Below are 16,918 nucleotides of genomic sequence, written 5' to 3'. Positions count from 1 at the left end.
GTTACTTCATGGGAATAAGAACACCATCTGTATTTTAATCATATGACTAACTAGGAAGTATTCTACCCTCCCTGCTATCAGTTGTCTCTTCATTTGTATCTTGTTCCCACTATATCAACCCTTCTGATTCCCTATCTAACGGACACCTTTAATCTTGCCTATATGAAGTAATTTACTATTTTTCCAATCCCCTCCCTCCAGCTACTGTTTGAACGTCTGGTGTACAACTGCATTGGCTGTTGTTTCTGAAGAATCCCTTTTTAGTCTAGGATCTGTGGCCCTCATTCAGAGCCGTACGCTCTGAGCAGAGCGCACGCTCTGAATGAGGGCCGCCCTCCATAAAAATGGAGCGTCCTCCTGGACGCTCGTATAGCTGTGGGTCACCACCCACAGCCTATACGAGCGTGCAGTTTGATGGCCGCGATGGTCTTGACCATCGCGACCATCGAAACTGCGAGCCGGAGCCTGCGGTTGAGGTTTTCAACCGCAAGCCCCGGAGTGATTTTGGCTCTATCAGAGCCAAAATCACTCTCACTGACAACACTAGTGATGTCAGTGGGCCGGCTTCTGACGGGAGGCGTTCCCGTGGGAACGCCCCCGTCAGGGAGGCACGCCCACCAAAGGGGGCGTGCTGTCAATCAACATCGACAGCACGCCCCCTTTGATCAGGCACAACGAGCGAAGGAAAGTCCTTCGCTCGTCGCGTCTGGCGCATGCGCACGACTGAGCTCCCGCCGTCGTGCGCATGCGCAGAGCACAACATCGACCCACTTGCGAGCGGACAGCCGCTTGCGAGTGGGTCTGAATCAGGCCCTGTGCTCTATATTACACTGAAATATTCTTATTTCTACTTCAGGGTCCATAGGGTATCCACAGGATACCTTGGGTATAGGTGTGACGTCAGTCGCAGGGCACCAAAGAGTTAAGCTTTCAGCCTCCCAGGATGCACTAGGTCCCCCTCCTATACCACGCCCCCGGGCCAAGGCACCTCAGTTTAGTTTGGTGCCCGGCCGGAGTCGGGTGCACCTGTTGGAGTGGGGGCTAGAAGAGCCCCTGAAGCTTTTTCTTCATGCAGCTGTGGCTGCACATCTGGATGAACAGCATGGACAGTCAGTCCTGACGTCCATGCTGTCTTCCCTACACCCCGCCGGTACTGATCCGGGGATGCTGGTGGGCGTCTGGGGTCACAGCTAGCGGTGACCCCAGATGCTCCGGACCATGGCCGGATTCAAGGGGGACAGAGGTAAGCAGCGGGGTCCCGCGGTGGGTCCCCGCTGATCACATGGTCCTAAGTCCCCAGGCAGGGGGCTCCCTGGGGACTGGCTGCAGCGTGGAGCCAGGCGACCAACCTGCGCTTCCACTACCCCCTGGGACAGCGGACCGCAGCAGAGCGGTAGCGCTGCGGCGTCCCAGGGGTTAAATGCATGCCAGGGGAGCGCGCCTTCCCTGTCTCACAGCCGGCGCCTCCCCCGCTGCACACAGCCCTCTCTGCACTGTGCTGACTGGTCCTGTGTCAGCGCTCCTCCCCCAGGCCAGCTTCTCTCTGCTCCTCGGCGGCCATCTTCTCTGCAACGCATGGTGAACGCTGCTGGAAGTCTGGAAGGAAGCATCGTGGTCTGGGTCCCCCCGCATACCTCTCCTCCGCTGTGGCTCAGGTCTGTGTATGCAGCGCTGTGTCCTACCAGGCCCTGTGTCTGTGTAGTTGAGTGATCAGCGCTGTTAGTGCAGGAATTGTTATTTCTCTGCATTGTATGTGACTGTGCTAGCGCTGCCTGTAACTATTCTTCTCTAAACTGTCAGCTTTATTACTGTCCCTGTTCTTTCTGCTAAAGCCCTTGCGGTGCGGTGCTGCAGGGTGGTCTCTCGCCTATTTAATACTTAATTGGTGAGAGAGGTCACATACGTGGTGCCATCATGTCTGAAAGTGATTTTCCCCTCCGGCTACAGTGTACCACGTGCAAAGTACCGTTAGCGGAGGGGGAGGGTAGCGCGGAGGGCCTTTGCCGGCAGTGTTTGTCCATGGCGCGGCCTATTACGGTTACAGCACCGGTACAGGAGCCGCCCTGGGCTTGTTTCGCTCAGGCGTTAACAGCTTTAGTGGGCCAGTTAGCTCCGCAGCCCGCGTTTACTCCGATGGGTTTGTCCCAGCAGTCTGTGGTGTCGTCACCCATGCAGGGGTTCCCACGACAATTGGTGGTACCCCACAGTCTCCCTATTTCCCCGCTCCCGGGTGCTCAGGAGCCAGCGTGGGTTAACTCCCTGACGAGTTCTTTACAGCACTTGTCGGATGTGTTGCAAGGGGAGTCTGTGATGCGGCCTCATAAAAGGCCGGTGGCGTCTCTGTCCGCTCCTTATGAGGATGACGAAGGGACGTCTGATGATGGGGAGATTCTGGATCCTTACGATCAGGAACCTTTCCATACTAAGGACGCTGATGCTAAGTCCAAAGTATATATTCCTGGACTTATTCGGGCGGTCCGCACAGCCTTGGTGATTGAGGACGAAGTTCCCCCAGCGGCTAAATCTAAGTATGCCTTTTTCAAAGATGTGAAGGGCGATGCCACAGTCTTTCCTCTTTCGGGTCAGTTGGTGGACCATTTAGAGGAGGCGTGGAAACAACCTGGCAAAAGATACCAGCCGCAGAGACGCCTGGCGGTGGCTTATCCGTTCGCGGATAATTATTTTGCTAAGTGTGAATCCCCTCCACAGGTAGATTCTCACGTGACCCGTCTTGTCCGTAGTGCCACATTGCCGATGCCATCCATGTCCTCCATTAAGGATGCTACGGACCGCAAGGTAGAAATCTGCCTGAAGTCCGCTTATTCCCTTCCAGGGGGGGCAGCACGGCCGGCTATGGCCATTTGCTGGGTTGCCAGAGCGATGGAGCGCTGGGCGGATTCATTAGAGGCTTCTTTTGAATCCGACTGTCCGGCCGAACAAGCGGAGTTGTTTGGCAATCTCCGTGATTCGGCCACCTACATCAACGAGGCGGCTCTAGACATTAGTACTCTGGTGTCTAGAATTTCTTCAGCAGCGGTAGCTGCTCGTCGCACCTTGTGGCTGCGATCCTGGAAGGCGGACGCAGATCCAAGAAAGGTCTGGAAGCGTTGCTGTTTACCGGAGAAGTTCTCTTCGGTCCGGATCTGGATAAGATTGTGGCCACGCTGGCGGCAGCCAAATCTGCTTGTCTCCCGTCGGCCGCTGCTCCTTCTGGTTCTGGACCATCGTCCTTTCGGTCATCTAGGGCCCAGGGCAGGCCCAAACCACAGTCGTTTCCTCGACAGGCTGGCCCTAAGAAATCGGTCAAGCCCCGGAAACAGGCATGGAGTACCAGACGTCCGGCCCCCAAGCCAGATGACAAGCCTGCGGCCTGACGGTCCGGGTCTCCCCTTGGGGGATCCCAGGGTGGGAGGCCGCCTGCTGCAGTTCTCCCGGTGTTGGTCGTTCACTACGACAGACACTTGGGTTCTGGAGGTGGTCTCTCACGGGTACGCCCTCTCCTTCCGGCACAGACCCCCGGCTCGATTCTTCACCACGGGTCTACCATCAGACCGGAACAAGGCTACGGAGCTGCGGAAGGTATTGCACACTATGCTCCAGGCTGGAGTTATAGTGCCTGTTCCATTCTCCCAGAGGGGACAGGGTTTCTATTCAAATCTATTTTTGGTACAGAAACCCAATGGGTCATATCGTCCGATTCTCAACCTCAAAGCACTCAACAAGTCTTTGCGGGTCCCGAAGTTTCGGATGGAGACCCTACGGTCCATCATTCTGGCGCTGGAACCTGGGGACTACATGGTGTCATTGGACATACAGGACGCTATGGCGGTCATGGCGGCTTCTCTGCGGCTGCAAGGAGTCCGCATGTTGCCGTACTTGGACGACCTGTTATTGGTGGCAGGATCTCCAGAGCTCCTGTTACACCACTTGGACCTGACCATTGCACTGCTGCAACGGCACGGCTGGCTAATCAACTGGCAGAAGTCCACTCTAATCCCGTCTCGGAGGATTCTGCATCTTGGAGCCTTATTGGACTCGGGACAGCAAAGGATCTTCGTGACGGAGGACAAGATCTCTGCTTTACAGTCAGGGGTGCGCAGTTGTCTGCACAGCCGCCGGGTGTCCTTACACTCGGCGATGAGGTTACTGGGCTCCATGGTGTCGGTGTTCGACATGGTGGAATACGCCCAGTTTCACTCCAGACCTCTGCAGCACCTGATCCTGTCCTAGTGGAACGGGCTGCCTCAGTCTCTGAAGTTCCAGACGATTGTGCTCACCCCGGAGGTTCGCCTGTCCCTTGCGTGGTGGTTAAAGACGACCCACCTCAACAAGGGACGTCCGTTCTGGGTTCCAAATTGGGTCCTGTTGACAACGGACGCCAGTCTTCGGGGCTGGGGAGCTGTTTCGGGTCCACACTTGTTCCAGGGCAGGTGGACACCGACAGAAGCGGAGCTTCCAATAAATATCTTGGAACTCCGTGCGGTCTTCAATGCTCTCCTGCAGGCACAGCGGTTTCTCCAGGGTCACCCGGTGCAGGTCCAGTCGGACAATGCTACCACCGTGGCCTACATAAACAGGCAAGGAGGAACTCGCAGTCGGGCGGCTCTCGTAGAGGTCTCTCGGATCCTGGTTTGGGCGGAGCGCAATCTTCCGGCCATATCAGCGGTCTTCATCCCGGGAGTGCTAAATTGGGAGGCGGACTTTCTAAGTCGCCAGGACGTTCATCCAGGGGAATGGTCCCTGCACCCGGACGTTTTTCAACTACTGGTGGACAGGTGGGGTCTTCCAGAAATCGACCTCATGGCGTCCCGGCACAACAACAAGTTGCCGGTGTACCGGTCTCGCACAAGAGACGAAGGGGCGTCTCTGGTGGATGCTCTGTCCGTCCGGTGGACGTTCAGGTACGCATACCTGTTCCCTCCGGTCTCCCTTCTTCCACGGGTAATCCGGAAATTCAAACAGGAAGGAGGGACGCTCCTGTTGATAGCTCCCGCGTGGCCCAGACGGCACTGGTTCTCTGACCTTCAGGGTCTGTCCGTGGACAGTCCTCTGCGGTTGCCGCTACGACCGGACCTTCTGTCTCAGGGTCCTTGTCTTCACCCGGACCTGACTCGGCTGTCTTTGGCGGCGTGGCTGTTGAGACGGCCATGCTGAGGTCCTTGGGGTTTGCCAGCTCTGTGGTGCGTACCATGTTACGAGCTCGGAAACCGTCTTCCGCGAGGATATACCATCGCGTGTGGCATCGCGTGTGGTGTCGACCGAGAGGTTATGCACCGCAGGAGTTTTGTCTGTCTCTGATTCTCGCCTTCCTGCAAGCGGGACTAGATCATGGGCTTCGCCTTGCTTCTTTGAAGGTACAGGTTTCGGCCCTATCTGTCTGGTTTCACCGTAGGATTGCTACAATCCCGGATGTGCGCACCTTTATGCAAGGTGTTCTCCGTATTCAGCCGCCCTTTGTTCCACCTGTGGCGCCTTGGGATTTGGCTGTGGTCCTGAGGGCTCTCCAAGGACCGCCGTTTGAACCACTGGGCTCAGTGGATATTAAATGGCTAACAGCTAAGACTGTTTTCCTTCTGGCCGTTGCTTCAGCCAGACGTGTTTCTGAGTTAGGGGCTCTTTCTTGTAGACCCCCTTTCTTGGTTTTTCATGGGAACAGGGCAGTGCTCCGCACTCGGCCCGAGGTTCTTCCCAAAGTTGTTTCCCAGTTTCATGTTAACGAGGAAATAGTTGTTCCGGCCTTTAACTCACCGGGTCTTTCCGTGGGTGAGGCCTCTTTGGATGTTGTGCGGGCCTTAAGGACTTATGTTGACCGCACTTCTTTGTTTAGGAAGTCGGACGCTTTGTTGTCCTCTATGGCTTCTGTAAAAAGGGTTGGCCTGCTTCAAAGCAAACTTTGGCAGCCTGGATCCGTATGGCTATTTCTGAAGCTTATCTTCATGAAGGCCTACCGGTCCCTCCTTCTCTGAAGGCTCATTCCACTAGGTCTGTGGGTCCTTCGTGGGCAGCTCGACGTGGTGCCTCGGCAGTTCAGATCTGCAAGGCTGCTACGTGGTCTTCTGTCCATACCTTCGTGAGGTATTACAGGTTTGACACCTTCGCCTCTCAGGATGCTTCCTTCGGGCGGCGGATTCTCCTTTCTGCACAGGAGCGTCCCCACCCTTAAAGGATACTGCTTTGGGACATCCCCAAGGTATCCTGTGGATACCCTATGGACCCTGAAGTAGAAAATATGAGATATGGTAAGAACTTACCCTTGTTATCTCTATTTCTACGAAGTCCATAGGGTTCCACAGGACTCCCGCCCTGTCGCACCTGTGCTGCAGATGGGCTTTGCTCTGGTCACCGGTTTTCCGTCTCCCTCTGGTGAGAATGTGATTCTTGTATGTGTCCAGATCTTTGTTCTCTCTCTTCCTTCTCCTCCTCCGGCCTATGGCTTGGTAACTAACTGAGGTGCCTTGGCCCGGGGGCGGGGTATAGGAGGGGGACCTAGTGCATCCTGGGGAGCTGAAAGCTTAACTCTTTGGTGCCCTGCGACTGACGTCACACCTATACCCAAGGTATCCTGTGGAACCCTATGGACTTCGTAGAAATAGAGATAACAAGGGTAAGTTCTTACCATATCTCATATTTTACATAACTAATGCTTTTCTGCCTGTTATCTCTGAAGCTGGGTACACACTAGGTCGCCGACCTATCTGACGAATGACGTGCATACACACTTACTAATCGTTTGCCCAATGTGCCGGGCTTGACGTCCCACCTGGGCGGGCATTTAAATTTGCCCACCCAGTTAAGCTGTCCCTGCAGCATGTGTACAAGCGATCGGCGGGTCGCCTGTACACACCAACAGATGATCAATATCTCTCAGATATATCGTCCATCTGTTATGCTGCAGGGTCGATCCGATATGTCTGCAAACAACATCATTCACAGACACATCGGGTGTACACACTCACCGATGTACAATAGATATATCGACTGTTCAGTGGAACGGCTGAGATACTAGTGTGTATTGATTAGGTAGACCTCCCCCCTACTCATACAAACACTTGGCTGCTTTAAGTGCAATCGCGCTGATTCAGATGTGCGTTTATCTCCGATTGTGGCTCCTCTGCGCAGGCACATGACCCGTACTGCGCATGTGCAGTGCAAGCCTGCAATCCCGCACGCAGAGCGGCAGCTGACTGTCAGTGATTGACAGTTTGCTAGTCTGCTGCCGTTAATGGACGGGGAGGGGGCGGCGATGTCCTCCGTCCCCCAAACGAAGGCGTGTCACCGCCTTTGTGGGGGAGGGAAGAGGCCAGGATCTCCATTTGCTGACTGAGATTTCTTGGCCTCTTTTGTGTATATTTGTTGGTCAGCCAGAGTGACCCCCATGGTCACTCATCCGGCCGAGGATCACGCAGATAATCTGATACTGCGTCCATGGATGCAGTTCGGATCAGTAATGAATGCAGGAGAAGTGATGCCTCCTGCTCCATTACCATAATAGTGTTATCGTAGCTGCTTCCATGTTAGCAGTTGTGATAACAATAGTGTCTGAGGCTGAATCACACCCAATGTCCTATAATGGTTTATCATATTTTCTATCAATTTGTGTACCACATGGTTCACTGTTTGGATCCCTTTTACTTTGTCTAGAAATATATAAAATAATTTTAAAGGGTGGAGAAGTTGCTAATGGCAGCTAATTTGCTCCTAGCATGCACTGATAAGCTACAGCCCTCTACCCTCTTGTGCTTCTCCTTACTATATTTTCATCTACTTCTTACACACCACTAGGACACCTAACACTTGGTTGCTTATGCTCTGTTGCTTATTTGGGTGTTATGGCCACCAATGTATATTATCCTTGTCCTGCATAGTATTGTATTGTAAGTCACTTTTTTGGTTATGTACTTTATAAGGCGCTGCGGAACACCATATAAATGATAATAATAATACATTCTACAAAATGATAGGGATAAGTTGATTGGTTGCAATTTCTCCACTGTTTCGAAGGTTCTATACATCTCCCCTTAGGTTCTCTAGCATACAGGCACATCCACACGCTAGGACAGGCCTGGCCAATCTGTGGCTCGCCATCTGTTGTGCAACTACACATCCCAGCATGTCTTGCCAGAGTTTTAGCATTCCCTAATGGCAAAACTGGTAGGGCATGCTGGGACATGAAGTTTAACCGCTGTAGAGGCACAGGTTGGCCTGGCCTGCATTAGGGGACTGATTTTAGAGTGAGAAGTAAATGTGGCATATTCCCTTTTCACCCATATATGCAGAGCTGTGCACATCTCCAGATGCAGCCGCTTCTGTGAGGATAGTATATGTGCTTAATTTACTACTAGTCATCTTTGCTGTGTTCGTCCACTTTCCCTATAGTAGATGGAAAAGATACCTTCCGTCAGGTATACAGTATATTAGAATACGTTCTGGCCTACATGACATACAGTTGTGTGAACACGTCTCACTGAACATTACATAAGTGCTATTACCTCCTCCCACCCCAATTCTGCCTTTTCGGTCATAAGGCTCAGTGAACCCAACTTGCTTATGTTTCTGTAGAACTGTATTGCCATTTGCTAATTTTTTTTTTTTTTTTTTTTTTTTTTAAGCATGCACAGTGGGAACTTATGATTATACACTACAGAAACGGGCAAAAGTTTCAACTTTTTATTAACATAGGCACATCATCACTCGAGTTCTCTATCACACGGGCACGTCCACATAGTTCTCTACCACACAGGCACAGTCACACGCTAGTTCTCCAACACACGGGGCACAGCCACACACTATCCCAAACTCTATCATCAAGACACCCAGTCTTGGTTTATAAGACTACCCATGCTTTTTGCACAGATGGTGTAATCAAACTGACTGATTGCGTATGATAACTTGTTGATAAATGGGCTTCTTACTTAGTTTCTCAATTTTATGATAAATGGTGGTCACGCCAATCAGCCAGCTGTCTTTTTTTTTTTTTTCAAACAGATGACAGTTAAGAGCTGATTGGCTGGAGCACCATTATCATACACAACAAGTGTGAGAGCTCCTTGCGTATGATAAAACTTGTTGATTAATTGGGCCCCTAAGTCACCTGGACTTAAGCAAGGATATCTTTAAAACCTGGATTGTAAGGGTGCCTTGAGGACTGAGTTTTGGAACTACTGCACTAAGGGATCGGTTTTAGTGTGTTATGTACAGTATGTTCTTCCAGTATTTATTTAGACTGGAGCAACCAGAACAAACCCATGGCCCAAGCAGCAATGCTAACCACTGCACACCACTCATTTACAAAACCTTTGACAATGCTACTCTTTCAGTCTTTTCTTATCTGTGTTTACCACCCTGTCTGAGCTATCTCCTATCGCTCCTGTCTCCAGCAGTAGTAACTTCAGCTGGCTTTTAGCAAGGTCAATACGTTACATAGCAGCTAGTGTTTACTGTTGATGCTAGGTTCTGGGTCTCTTCTCCAAGTTGTGTGATGGGCACACAAAAAAAAATCTATGTACATTGTGTAAGGTTACATAGTAGGAAATGCATAAATGCTGACTTGTATGGTCAAGTTAAATAGAATGCCATGGTTTAAAAGACTTTAAAGAAAAAATAATTAGCCCGATAAGCACTGCGCTTAGTCTACGAGTATCCCGTCATCTGAAGATCAAGGCTATTTTGTAGATGAGAGAAATCCTAATGTGTTCTAGCAAGGCCCTTCTTCTAGGCTTGTAATCTACAGGAGGTTAGCCGCCATACTAATGTTTCTGCTCATGTAACATTTCCTATAAACTGTAAGAGCCACAATCTTATCTTATGATCTGCGCAGGGGAAAAAAGCTTTTATTTTTCTCTTGCATTATACGGGTAATTCTGCTTTGCTTTTGCTTTCCCATTTTATGGTACCTCTGATGTGATAAATTTGATTTATGAGCACCGTGGGAGTGTACAAGGACAAAAGGCTGTGTGTAAAATTATAGCTTCAATTTGTGCAGTGTCTCTAAGTTGAATCAATCTGAGTTTTGGCTTCCAATGCAGCCATTGTATTAATTTTGGGACAGCTGGTAAACAGATTGCACAGTAATGCTTGTGCATCTGCATGGAGCTCTCTCCAAAGGAAATCATTTAGACACATTGCTTTTGGCGGATAGTCTTCTGCTTATACAGCAAAACATGCAGATGCTGCAAAGTCCAATGTACAGTTATTTTGTTTTGTGCAATATAAAATAGAAGATGCTGGCTTCTCATACATCTTGTGGTCCAGTCCTTACCTGATGCTGTGTAATTTCCATGCAGAGCCTTGTAGTACAGGTAAAGTAATGCACGCTGTGCAATTGGGTCGCTCTTCTGATCTGTAACCTCGGATTCGCCTCTTAGGGGCTATTGCTAGGTCATTGAGATACTGGTAATTTGAAAGCTCAAAATGATGAACTTATCGTTCTTTAAAGCCACACCACCACCAAGGTAAATCTTCACGGAGATGCCCAGGGGACTGCTACAGGCAACCCTTTCCTGGGGCTCTGCCAGTTCTGTACTTCAGGACCGGCAAATCAATTTAGCGAACTAAGGGCCTCATTTATTAATGAGTTTTATCACCAAAACGAGAGATGCATTTCACTGTGTATGATAAATGGTGCTTCAGCCAATCAGCTTCCAGCTGTCAACTGTTAGAAAAATGACAGTTGGGAGCTGATTGGCTGGAGCACCATTTATCATACACAGTGAAATGTATCACTCATTTTGGTGATAAAAGTCTTTAATAAATGGGGGCCTTACATTTTAAATATGTCCAGTTGAGATTGCCTGTGTAATGCACAGTTTTCCCCCACAGCCTTATAAAAGTGCTTTGAAGATTTATCTTCACTTTAGCCTAACACCACTACCTGCCCAGTCTCCACTTTCCTCTCTCTCTGATTCCACCTAATGCCATAGATTGTAATCTCTCGTGAGCGGGACCTTCTCTGTGTATTCCAGTGGTGTATTCTGGGGGATAGAGCCGTCCCGACATCTGTAGGCAGTGTGAAGTGTTACGGAGGGAGGGGGAAGGAATAGACCTGACACTGGTGTATTCTCTATGTAATTATGTAAAATAATAAAATATATGTGTACCCTTAGTAGTAGTTTGTACTTATCCACTTTGATTTACCCCTATGTACAGCGCTGCAAAACCCCTGTGGTGTCAAATGAAAGATGGTATTGATTTATGTGTGATTTATATGTTCATGTATAGAGAATTTTAAAATGAAGTGGTGAAGCTTGAATATATCACATGGTAGTGACTTTAGCTTGGAACAGGGGCTAGTCAACGCGTGGCACTATAAATACTAGTATACATTGCCACATTTTTAGCATGTCCTAACAGCAAAACTGTTAGGGCATGCTGAGATGTATAGTTCCACAGCAGCTGGAGTGCCACACGTTGCCTACCACTGACTTGGAATTGGAGTACAAAATAGGCTAACGAAATCTTAATGTAGTTATATTTTTCTCTTTTTTTTTTTCTTACAGTTAGAACATGTAAACCTTTCAGCAGCTCAGACTCTTCGGGCAGCTTTTATAAAGGTAAGAATTGCTCGACTGAACCAGTTCAGGACTTAACCATGTTTTCTGCATATACAGTGCCTTGCAAAAGTATTCACCCCCTTGGCTTTTTACCTTTTTTTGTTACGTTACAACCTGTAATTTTATTTTATTTTTTTAATCTGAATTTTATGTGATGAATCTGCACAAAATAGTCTAATTTGGTGAAGTGAAATGAGAAAAATATATATAAAAGAATCTTTATAAATAAAATTCAGAAAATTGGCATGTGCATATGTAATCACCCCCTTTGCTGTGAAGCAACCAATTACCTTTTAGAAGTCGCATAATTAGTGAAATGTTGTCCACCTGTGTGATCGGTCCGTATAAACACACCTTTTCTGAAACACCCCAGAGGCTGCAACACCACTAAGCAAGAGGCATCACACAATGAAGACCAAGGAGCTCTCCAAACAGGTCAGGGACAAAGTTGTTGAGAAGTACAATTCTTGGTTGGGTTATATAAAAAAAAAAAATCTTTGATCCCCCAGAGCACCATCAAATCCATCATCATCAAATGGAAAGAACATGGTACAACAACAAACCTGCCGAGAGGGCCGCCCACCAAAACTCAGACCGGGCGAGGATGGCATTAATCAGAGAGGCAGCACAGAGACCAAAGGTGCAGAGACTGGTGTTTCTACTTCAGGGTCCATAGGGTATCCACAGGATACCTTGGGGGTATAGGTGTGACGTCAGTCGCTGGGCACCATAGAGTTAAGGTTTTCAGCCTCCCAGGATGCACTAGAGTCCCCCTCCTATACCCCGCCCCCGAGCCAAGGCACCCCAGTTTAGTTTGGTGCCCGGCCGGCGTCGGGTGCACCTGTCGGAGTGGGGGCTAGAAGAGCCCCTGAAGCTTTCTTCAGTGCAGCTGTGGCTGCACATCTGGATGTACAGCATGGACAGTCAGTCCTGACGTCCATGCTGTCTTCCCTACACCCCCGCCGGTACCAGAACGCCGGTACCGATCCGGGGATGCTGGTGAGCATCTGGGGTCACAGCTAGCGGTGACCCCAGATGTTCCGGACCATGGCCGGATCCAAGGGGGACAAAGGTAAGCAGCGGGGTCCCGCGGTGAGTCCCCGCTGGTCACATGGTCCTAAGTCCCCAGGCAGGGGGCTCCCTGGGGACTGGCTGCAGCGTTGAGCCAGGCGACCAACCTGCGCTTTCCACTACCCCCTGGGACAGCGGACCGCAGCAGAGCGGTAGCGCTGCAGCGTCCCAGGGGTTAAATGCATGCCAGGGGAGCGCGCCTTCCCTGTCTCACAGCCGGCGCCTCCCCCGCTGCACACATCCCTCTCTGCATGCTGCCGACTGGTCCTGTGGCAGCGCTCCTCCCCCAGGCCAGCCTCCTCTCTGCTCCTCGGCGGCCATCTTCTCCAGAACGCATGGTGAACGCTGCTGGAAGCGCTGGACGGAAGCATCGTGGTCTGGGTCCCCCCGCATACCTCTCCTCCGCTGTGGCTCAGGTCTGTGTATGCAGCGCTGTGTCCTACCAGGCCCTGTGTCTGTGTAGTTGAGTGATCAGCGCTGTTAGTGCAGGAATTGTTATTTCTCTGCTTTGTATGTGACTGTGCTAGCGCTGCCTGTAACTTTTCTTCTCTAAACTGTCAGCTTTATTACTGTCCCTGTTCTTTCTGCTAAAGCCCTTGCGGTGCGGTGCTGCAGGGTGGTCTCTCGCCTATTTAATACTTAATTGGTGAGAGAGGTCACATACGTGGTGCCATCATGTCTGAAAGTGATTTTCCCCTCCGGCTACAGTGTACCACGTGCAAAGTACCGTTAGCGGAGGGGGAGGGTAGCGCGGAGGGCCTTTGCCGGCAGTGTTTGTCCATGGTGCAGCCTATTACGGTTACAGCACCGGTACAGGAGCCGCCCTGGGCTTGTTTCGCTCAGGCGTTAACAGCTTTAGTGGGCCAGTTAGCTCCGCAGCCCGCGTTTACTCCGATGGGTTTGTCCCAGCAGTCTGTGGTGTCGTCACCCATGCAGGGGTTCCCACGACAATTGGTGGTACCCCACAGTCTCCCTATTTCCCCGCTCCCGGGTTCTCAGGAGCCAGCGTGGGTTAACTCCCTGACGAGTTCTGTACAGCACTTGTCGGATGTGTTGCAAGGGGAGTCTGTGATGCGGCCTCATAAAAGGCCGGTGGCGTCTCTGTCCGCTCCTTATGAGGATGACGAAGGGACGTCTGATGATGGGGAGATTCTGGATCCTTACGATCAGGAACCTCTCCATACTAAGGACGCTGATGCTAAGTCCAAAGTATATATTCCTGGACTTATTCGGGCGGTCCGCACAGCCTTGGTGATTGAGGACGAAGTTCCCCCAGCGGCTAAATCTAAGTATGCCTTTTTCAAAGATGTGAAGGGCGATGCCACAGTCTTTCCTCTTTCGGGTCAGTTGGTGGACCATTTAGAGGAGGCGTGGAAACAACCTGGCAAAAGATACCAGCCGCAGAGACGCCTGGCGGTGGCTTATCCGTTCGCGGATAATTATTTTGCTAAGTGGGAATCCCCTCCACAGGTGGATTCTCACGTGACCCGTCTTGTGAGTGCCACATTGCCGATGCTATCCATGTCCTCCCTTAAGGATGCTACGGACCGCAAGGTAGAAATCTGCCTGAAGTCCGCTTATTCCCTTGCAGGGGGGGCAGCACGGCCGGCTATGGCCATTTGCTGGGTTTTGCTGGAGCGCTGGGCGGATTCATTAGAGGCTTCTTTTGAATCCGACTGTCCGGCCGAACAGGCGGAGTTGATTGGCAATCTCCGTGATTCGGCCACCTACATCAACGAGGCGGCTCTAGACATTAGTACTCTGGTGTCTAGAATTTCTTCAGCAGCGGTAGCTGCTCGTCGCACCTTGTGGCTGCGATCCTGGAAGGCAGACGCAGATTCCAAGAAAGGTCTGGAAGCGTTGCCGTTTACCGGAGAAGTTCTCTTCGGTCCGGATCTGGATAAGATTGTGGCCACGCTGGCGGCAGCCAAATCTGCTTGTCTCCCGTCGGCCGCTGCTCCTTCTGGTTCTGGACCATCGTCCTTTCGGTCATCTAGGGCCCAGGGCAGGTCCAAACCACAGTCGTTTCCTCGACAGGCTGGCCCTAAGAAATCGGTCAAGCCCCGGAAACAGGCATGGAGTACCAGACGTCCGGCCCCCAAGCCAGATGACAAGCCTGCGGCCTGACGGTCCGGGTCTCCCCTTGGGGGATCCCAGGGTGGGAGGCCGCCTGCTACAGTTCGCCCAGTGTTGGTCGACCACTACGACAGACACTTGGGTTCTGGAGGTGGTTTCCCACGGATACGCCCTCTCCTTCCGGCACAGACCCCCGGCTCGCTTCTTCGCCACGGGTCTACCATCAGACCGGAACAAGGCTACGGAGCTGCGGAAGGTATTGCACACTATGCTCCAGGCTGGAGTTATAGTGCCTGTTCCATTCTCCCAGAGGGGACAGGGTTTCTATTCAAATCTATTTTTGGTACAGAAACCCAAGGGGCCATATCGTCTGATTCTCAACCTCAAAGCACTCAACAAGTCTTTGCGGGTCCCGAAGTTTCGGATGGAGACCCTACGGTCCATCATTCTGGCGCTGGAACCTGGGGACTACATGGTGTCATTGGACATACAGGACGCTTACCTGCATGTCCCTATTCTTTTGCGCCATCAACAGTTCCTCAGGTTTGCAATCCGCAGCGACCACTTCCAGTTTCGGGCGTTACCTTTTGGCCTGGCAACAGCACCACGTGTTTTCACCAAGGTGATGGCGGTCATGGCGGCTTCTCTGCGGCTGCAGGGAGTCCGCATGTTGCCGTACTTGGATGACCTGTTATTGGTGGCAGGATCTCCAGAGCTCCTGTTACGCCACTTGGACCTGACCATTGCACTGCTGCAACGGCATGGCTGGCTAATCAACTGGCAGAAGTCAACTCTAATCCCGTCTCGGAGGATTCTGCATCTTGGAGCCTTATTGGACTCGGGACAGCAAAGGATCTTCGTGACGGAGGACAAGATCTCTGCTTTACAGTCAAGGGTGCGCAGTTGCCTGCACAGCCGCCGGGTGTCCTTACACTCGGCGATGATGTTACTGGGCTCCATGGTGTCGGTGTTCGACATGGTGGAATACGCCCAGTTTCACTCCAGACCTCTGCAGCACCTGATCCTGTCCAAGTGGAACGGGCTGCCTCAGTCTCTGAAGTTCCAGACGATTGTGCTCACCCCGGAGGTTCGCCTGTCCCTTGCGTGGTGGTTACAGACGACCCACCTCAACAAGGGACGTCCGTTCTGGGTTCCAAATTGGGTCCTGTTGACAACGGACGCCAGTCTTCGGGGCTGGGGAGCAGTTTCGGGTCCACACTTGTTCCAGGGCAGGTGGACGCCGACAGAAGCGGAGCTTCCAATAAATATCTTGGAACTCCGTGCGGTCTTCAATGCTCTCCAGCAGGCACATCGGTTTCTCCAGGGTCCCCGGTGCAGGTCCAGTCGGACAACGCTACCACCGTGGCCTACATAAACAGGCAAGGAGGAACTCTCAGTCGGGCGGCTCTCGTAGAGGTCTCTCGGATCCTGGTTTGGGCGGAGCGCAATCTTCCGGCCATATCAGCGGTCTTCATCCCGGGAGTGCTAAATTGGGAGGCGGACTTTCTAAGTCGCCAGGACGTTCATCCGGGGGAATGGTCCCTGCACCCAGACTTTTTCAACTACTTGTGGACAGGTGGGGTCTTCCAGAAATCGACCTCATGGCGTCCCGGCACAACAACAAGTTGCCGGTGTACGGGTCTCGCACAAGAGACGAAGGGGCGTCTCTGGTGGATGCTCTGTCCGTCCGGTGGACGTTCCGGTTCGCATACCTGTTCCCTCCGGTCTCCCTTCTTCCACGGGTAATCCGGAAATTCAAACAGGAAGGAGGGACGCTCCTGTTGATAGCTCCCGCGTGGCCCAGACGGCACTGGTTCTCAGACCTTCAGGGTCTGTCCGTGGACAGTCCTCTGCGGTTGCCGCTACGACCGGACCTTCTGTCTCAGGGTCCTTGCCTTCACCCGGACCTGACTCTGCTGTCTTTGACTGCGTGGCTGTTGAGACGGCCATGCTGAGGTCCCGGGGGTTTTCCAGCTCTGTGGTGCGTACCATGTTACGAGCTCGGAAACCGTCTTCCGCGAGGATATACCATCGCGTGTGGCATACGTTCTTCCAGTGGTGTCGACCGAGAGGTTATGCACCGCGGGAGTTTCGTCTGTCTCGGATTCTCGCCTTCCTGCAAGCGGGTCTAGATCATGGGCTTCGCCTTGCTTCTTTGAAGGTACAGGTTTCGGCCCTATCTGTCTGGTTTCACCGTAGGATTGCTACAATCCCGGATGTGC

At 51.7% G+C, this 16,918-nt stretch overlaps 1 protein-coding gene across 2 annotated transcripts in view; it reads left to right on the top strand.

Annotated features, from left to right (window-relative positions):
• PDCD10 (programmed cell death 10) overlaps window positions 1-16,918 on the top strand; it is a 58,241-nt gene that overhangs the window by 25,833 nt on the left and 15,490 nt on the right. For both annotated transcript variants that reach the window (XM_088452364.1, XM_088452365.1), the window contains one exon: window positions 11,496-11,549. In XM_088452364.1, coding sequence (XP_088308490.1) covers window positions 11,496-11,549 — 54 coding nt within the window. The remainder of the gene's footprint in view (window positions 1-11,495; window positions 11,550-16,918) is intronic.

Source organism: Taudactylus pleione, unplaced genomic scaffold (genome assembly GCF_031769625.1).
Source record: "Taudactylus pleione unplaced genomic scaffold, aTauple2 ptg000037l, whole genome shotgun sequence".
NCBI lineage: Eukaryota > Metazoa > Chordata > Amphibia > Anura > Myobatrachidae > Taudactylus > Taudactylus pleione.
This window is presented reverse-complemented; position numbering and strand designations above follow the sequence as displayed.